General features: G+C 36.4%; 1 protein-coding gene across 1 annotated transcript; it reads left to right on the top strand.

Annotated features, from left to right (window-relative positions):
- Positions 1-260: 260 nt before the first annotated feature.
- On the top strand, positions 261-5,256 carry LOC8258166 (calcium-dependent protein kinase 10). The gene is made up of 7 exons (XM_002511460.4): positions 261-1,129; positions 1,844-1,987; positions 2,083-2,235; positions 2,878-2,993; positions 3,099-3,266; positions 4,133-4,363; positions 4,600-5,256. Exons 1-7 carry the CDS (start codon positions 466-468, stop codon positions 4,771-4,773), a joined length of 1,650 nt encoding a protein of 549 aa, XP_002511506.1. The 5' UTR covers positions 261-465; the 3' UTR covers positions 4,774-5,256.
- Positions 5,257-6,000: the final 744 nt, after the last annotated feature.

Here is a 6,000-nt window from a genome sequence, read left to right as displayed (position 1 = left end):
TAACATTTGGATCACAAGCCTTCATTCAGGAGAGACTACCTCAACTTTTATGTTCCTCATACACTAGATCATTATTCTAAGCTCTTAGCCTCTCACCTTGCTCAGCAAATTCAAAGGTCAATCCAAAGAACAAGAACTCAATCATATATCTTCTAGAGTGAGTAATAAATAATAATAATGACTAATTAAGTAATTCACCAACCAATAGATAATCATTTTACTAATATAATAATAAAAAAACTCCTAGATTAACTCATACAAAAGATAATTACATTGTTTTTTCAAAAACCCCTCTTTCCTCAACTGAACCCCGCGTTTTCTTCTCCCTCCTCCCATCAATCATCTCTCACCGGAACCGCCACTTACCGTCGTCAAACACAAATTCCGGAGAAAACCCAGTTCCATTTCCACCATTCTGAACAAACACTTTTATTTTCGTAACGTTTAACCCGAAAAACACTATATATGGGTAACTGCAACACATGTGTAAGACCGGACACAAGTCCAGACACAAAAACTCACCGTACAAACCAGAGACGCAAAAAGAAGTCAAAAGATGGAAAACCCAACCCATATTCAGACAATACAATCCCTTCACCAGCTCCGATCCGGGTCTTGAAAGACGTGATTCCACTTAGCCACAGGACTCGGATCGGCGATAAGTATATATTAGGCAGAGAACTTGGTCGTGGAGAATTTGGTATAACATATTTATGTACTGATAGAGAAACTAAAGATGGATTAGCATGTAAGTCGATTTCAAAGAGAAAACTAAGGACAGCTGTTGATATAGAAGATGTGAGAAGAGAAGTTGCTATTATGTCAAATTTACCTGACCATCCTAATATAGTGAAGTTGAAAGCTACTTATGAGGATAATGAAAATGTCCATCTGGTTATGGAGTTATGTGAAGGAGGTGAATTGTTTGATAGGATTGTTGCTAGAGGTCATTATAGTGAAAGAGCTGCTGCTAATGTTGCTAGAACTATTGCTGAAGTTGTCAGGATGTGTCATGAGAATGGCGTTATGCATAGAGACTTGAAGCCTGAGAATTTCCTTTTTGCTAATAAAAAGGAGAACTCTGTTCTTAAAGCTATTGATTTCGGTCTCTCCGTGTTTTTCAAGCCAGGTTCTTTTTTCTTTTTTAATATTTAGTTATCGTCCTTCTTATTACTTTCATGAAAAAGATTCTGGCTTGATGATTTTCTTAGTGATGGTTAAGTATTTGAGTTGTGGTTCTGAAGTGGGCTTTTCAAGCCAGTTTTTCTTTTTTTTTTTTTTCTTTTTTTTTTTGAGTTTTCCTTTTTCAATATTTAGTTATCATTTTTGTTAGAATTTTTACCAAAATGATTTTGGCTTGATGATTCTAATGGTGGCTGTATATTTGAGTAACTTTGTGAAGTGGGTTTTATCTGATTATAGGAATTTTTCTCTGCTTGAACTTTGCGTTTCAGACTTTATCATTTTTTTTTTCTGAAACATTTTTCTTTAATGATTCTTCTTTCAGAAAAAAAAAATTGACTTTATGATTTTTTGGTGGTGATCGAGTATTCAGTTAGCTTGTGAACTGGGTTTTCTTTGATTATGGTTTATAGCTGGATCTAGTGCTCGAACCTTGAGTTTGGGTTTTAACTGGGACTTAGTTAACTGTTAGAATTTGGAGTTTTGGGCGGATAATTTTGTACTTTCTTTTGTTTGATTATTTATTGAAGTTTGATTTAAGGGGTCAAGGATGCAAACGACTTTGTATATTTTTACAATTTACCGTCTCCGTCCCCCTATCTTTTATGTTTCTCTTTACATGATTCTGGTAGGAAGTCTCAGATCTGAATGTTTCTGACAGGGGAGAGATTTTCAGAGATTGTTGGGAGTCCATATTACATGGCGCCGGAAGTGTTGAAGCGGAATTATGGACCGGAGGTTGATGTGTGGAGTGCTGGAGTAATACTTTATATTTTATTATGTGGTGTTCCTCCATTTTGGGCAGGTATGTAATTGATGATTTTAGTACTAGTACACTGGTGATTACCTTTTGGCTTAGGCTTAGATTATAAAGTTGGTCCTTTTTATTGATTATGGCAGAGACTGAGCAGGGTGTTGCTCTGGCAATTTTGAGGGGACAGATTGATTTTAAGAGGGAACCATGGCCTCAGATTTCAGATAGTGCTAAGAGTCTTGTACGGCAGATGTTGGAGGCAGATCCCAAAAAGCGCTTGACGGCTCAGCAGGTGCTTGGTAAGTCTTTTGTCGAGTTCTTAAGAGTGGGTTTTACCTGGTTCCTATGCTGTATAGTTTGCTGTTTGCACATTTTTGTGATTTTCTCTTTATTCGGGGGAAAATATGTGTTTAAAAGGAAGTGATGAGTGCCAGAATTTCGTGCACAACATATTGTCAGGATTTCATTCTGGGCTTAAGCGTGAAAAGGTAGATGGTATAAGTTTCTCTCTACTTTCTAGCTTATATTTGCTTCAGACAAGCAACAATAGAGCATTTGATGTACTTCTTCAAGATTTAATGGTAATATGAGTTTGAGGGAATCAACTTGATACAAATGAGAAATTTGTGTATGACTCATTTTTTTTAATGGTAAATTGAGCATAAGCATAATAACTAAGCCTTCACCTCTCAAAAGTATATGAGTTTTGTTCAATGCCTGTGTCTGTTGTTGATGACACCTTTGGCATAAGAAGAATAATATTTGCACGAATTGACCTATTTGTTTAATGCAAAAGCCTCAGTCTGATCAAGCTTTGTTACATGTTTAGTACTCCCAGCAAAAAAAATTTCTATTGTGAAGATGTATAATGTATCCTGCAGCATGTTTGTGGTTGTAGAAGAGTTGTACTAACTTGTGCTTTTTATTTCTTTTCTTGATAGATCATTCCTGGTTACAAAATGCTAAGAAGGCTCCAAATGTCCCATTGGGAGACATTGTGAGGACAAGGTTAAAGCAGTTTTCATTGATGAATAGGTTTAAGAAGAAAGCATTGCGGGTAAAGCATCTATGTTAATGTGATATTATCAGCTCAAATTCTGACCTTTTGTTACATTGTTGTGCAATTTTAATCATATGTACTATTTCCAATTAAATGCTATAGGTAATTGCGGAACATTTATTGGTTGAAGAGGTTGAAGTAATCAAAGACATGTTTGCATTGATGGATACTGATAATGATGGTAAAGTGACATATAATGAGCTAAGGGCTGGTCTTCGCAAGGTTGGTTCCCAACTGGCTGAACCAGAGATAAAGATGCTGATGGAAGCGGTAAACTCTTATGCTTATCATTATCTAAATTGAATTTAGTGGGCACTATCTTCATTTTGCATTATATTGCATGTCATATTATGCCTTCTGCTAATAATTTTTGCTAGTTCTGAAATGAATTATCAGTTCGGTATGCCGCATTTAAGTAGTGAACTACAGCTTGCAGTTTGGATTAACCAATATTTAGGTACCTTTCATGCTATGCAAAATCATGTGGAAATTCAAATCTCCTGAATTACTGCTTATTTGTCCTTGTTTGTGGAAGGTAGCCTATCAGTAATATGCTTATTTAGTTCTATATGATAAGTTTTGTCTGCTTCCTGTAGTGTGATTATTTTGTTATGACGTGTTATCTTTCGTGCAAATGCACTCTGGAAATTTTAACATTAATATTCCTTTTTAGTGATTGAATTGACAAAATGCTCTCTATGCCTTCCCCACTACCCCTCCCCCTCCCAACAAATCAATCGAGCATCAATCTTTTCACGTCTAAGGATGCCTGTTTGTCATTGTCATTGATGATAAGTTGATAAGGTTTACAATTTTTTTCATATTTACAGCATCACCACCAAGCACTGAACAAATAGTACTTGCTATGCACAATCAAAGAAGACGCCATCTATGCACTTGCAGAGACGCACACACACACACACACTCTCTCTCTCTCTCTCTCTCTCTCTCTCTCTCTCCTGAACATATATATGAATTTAAGGATGCAAATTAGCATTTGCCATCATAGTTTTTTTCTGGTTGCACAAAGTCCTAGAACATCACTACTTTCATCCTAGTGTGAGGAAACTGCTAATGGCTTTCTAGGTTTGAGCTTAAGTCTTACAAGTGGAATCCACTATTTATTTTTGGTTTAGGCTGATGTTGATGGGAATGGAGTACTGGACTATGGAGAATTTGTGGCTGTAACAATTCACTTACAGAAGATGGAGAATGATGAGCATATCCGCCGGGCGTTTATGTTTTTTGATAAAGATGGTAGTGGGTATATAGAATTGGAGGAGCTACGAGAGGCTTTAGCAGATGAATATGGTGAAACTGACAACGATGTGCTGCATGACATCTTGCGTGAAGTTGACACTGACAAGGTATGACTTTCTGGGCGCTGCTGTCTTTCTCCGGGTTCCATTTCTGGAAACATTAATCTCAAAGTGTCTCTAGAACTGGAATATGATTTTTTTCTCTGCGAAGATGACTGAAAGGTCATCGAATTCCATAAATTAGGGAAATTATATCTGCCAAAGTGTTTGGAAAACTTTCCCTATATTATATACAATAATTCGGTACAGTCCTCAATTTATTGTTTTCATTTTCATTTTTTCAGGATGGATGCATCAGTTATGAAGAATTTGTTGTTATGATGAAAGCTGGAACTGATTGGAGAAAGGCATCTCGGCAGTATTCCAGAGAGAGATTCAAGAGTTTGAGCCTTAACCTCATGAAAGATGGTTCATTACAGCTCCATGATGGGCTCACCGGTCAATGTTATGCAGTCTAATTTATTCATGATCTCATTTTGCTTGTGCTCGCTGAATGTTTGTCTCCTCCTAGCAACTATATTCCATTCATGCGTCTGGTTTATGGGTTCCACAAATTTCATTAAAGAAGGCACACTGAATATTTTTGGGTTGCAGTTGGACAGATTCGGTTTGGTTTTAGACAGCATTGGGCAAACATCAGAGGACTGGCTTATAGTGGTTAGGTGCAACTCGGCATTCTGAAGGCATAAATTGCAGATTTAAACTAGTGTCTGGTGGCTTTGTATATTTATCATTTCATGGGCATTAAATGGTTTTCTTTCATGTGATTTTCTGACTTCATGCAGAATCCCATTTGAATTTGTTTGTTTGTAATGAAAACTTAGAGACAGTGCTAAAAAGTTTTAGCCACGCACCTATCCAGATCCTGGAATTACTGGTATTGTATCCATTCCAATTTTTACATTCTGCAGTGGGAATTGATTACAGAAAGTTCTACTCCAGTGGGGATGGTGAAGAGCATCTATCAACTTTTATGTTTATTTGCAATGATAGAGAGAACCTGTCATTCTGCAACAAGAACATAGTACACCAGTATTAAATGTTTCCAGTTCTTAGGTCCCAGTGTCATTAGTGTTACGTTGAAGAAAGATCTGAAAGGGAAACAAGAAACAAAATTTTGATGGTGACTAGTTATAGGCTGTCAAGTTGGCTGATTTGCTTGCGCATGATAGCATAGCAAGCCAACTAATCCAAATTCCAAGACACAGGGAGTTGGCTAACCCTGGCGACTTTCATAGTTAATTGTTGCTTTCTTCATATTTATCTGTCTGTTGTTAGATCTCCCGATGATTTTTCAACCTAATCCCAAATTCCATTTCCCAGTGCACACAAAAGTCAAGCCCCACGACTGCACAGCCTAACATTTGTCCACCTCAAAAATCCTATTGTGGCTGGAACAAGCACCAACAATTCAACCCTTCTGGTTGTTCCTTGCAAGGCATAATTGATTTTAATAATTAAACTCCCCTTTGAAATTGATGCCTTCCATATAAGAAAGCAACTAATCATGCCAACACAACAAACCTCAATTAAGTTTATATTCCACTTTTATATTTAGCCATATATAAGATATTATTTTTCTTATAATTATGGACAATTTAGAATATATTCACAAAACTTTGGGTAATTATTTGGTGTGATATGAAACCAATGTTATAAAAATTTTATTTTTAATAAAGAATAAA

This window comes from Ricinus communis, chromosome 4 (genome assembly GCF_019578655.1).
Source record: "Ricinus communis isolate WT05 ecotype wild-type chromosome 4, ASM1957865v1, whole genome shotgun sequence".
NCBI classification, from domain to species: domain Eukaryota; kingdom Viridiplantae; phylum Streptophyta; class Magnoliopsida; order Malpighiales; family Euphorbiaceae; genus Ricinus; species Ricinus communis.
The sequence above is the reverse complement of the archived record's forward strand: the minus strand, read 5'-3'. Positions and strand labels throughout refer to the sequence as shown.

Coding starts and splice junctions, on each gene's coding strand:
- LOC8258166 (XM_002511460.4), top strand. CDS start 466: ATGGGTAACTGCAACACATGTGTAAGACCGGACACAAGTCCAGACACA. Junction 1,130..1,843: donor CTCCGTGTTTTTCAAGCCAG/GTTCTTTTTTCT, acceptor TGTTTCTGACAG/GGGAGAGATTTTCAGAGATT. Junction 1,988..2,082: donor TGTTCCTCCATTTTGGGCAG/GTATGTAATTGA, acceptor TGATTATGGCAG/AGACTGAGCAGGGTGTTGCT.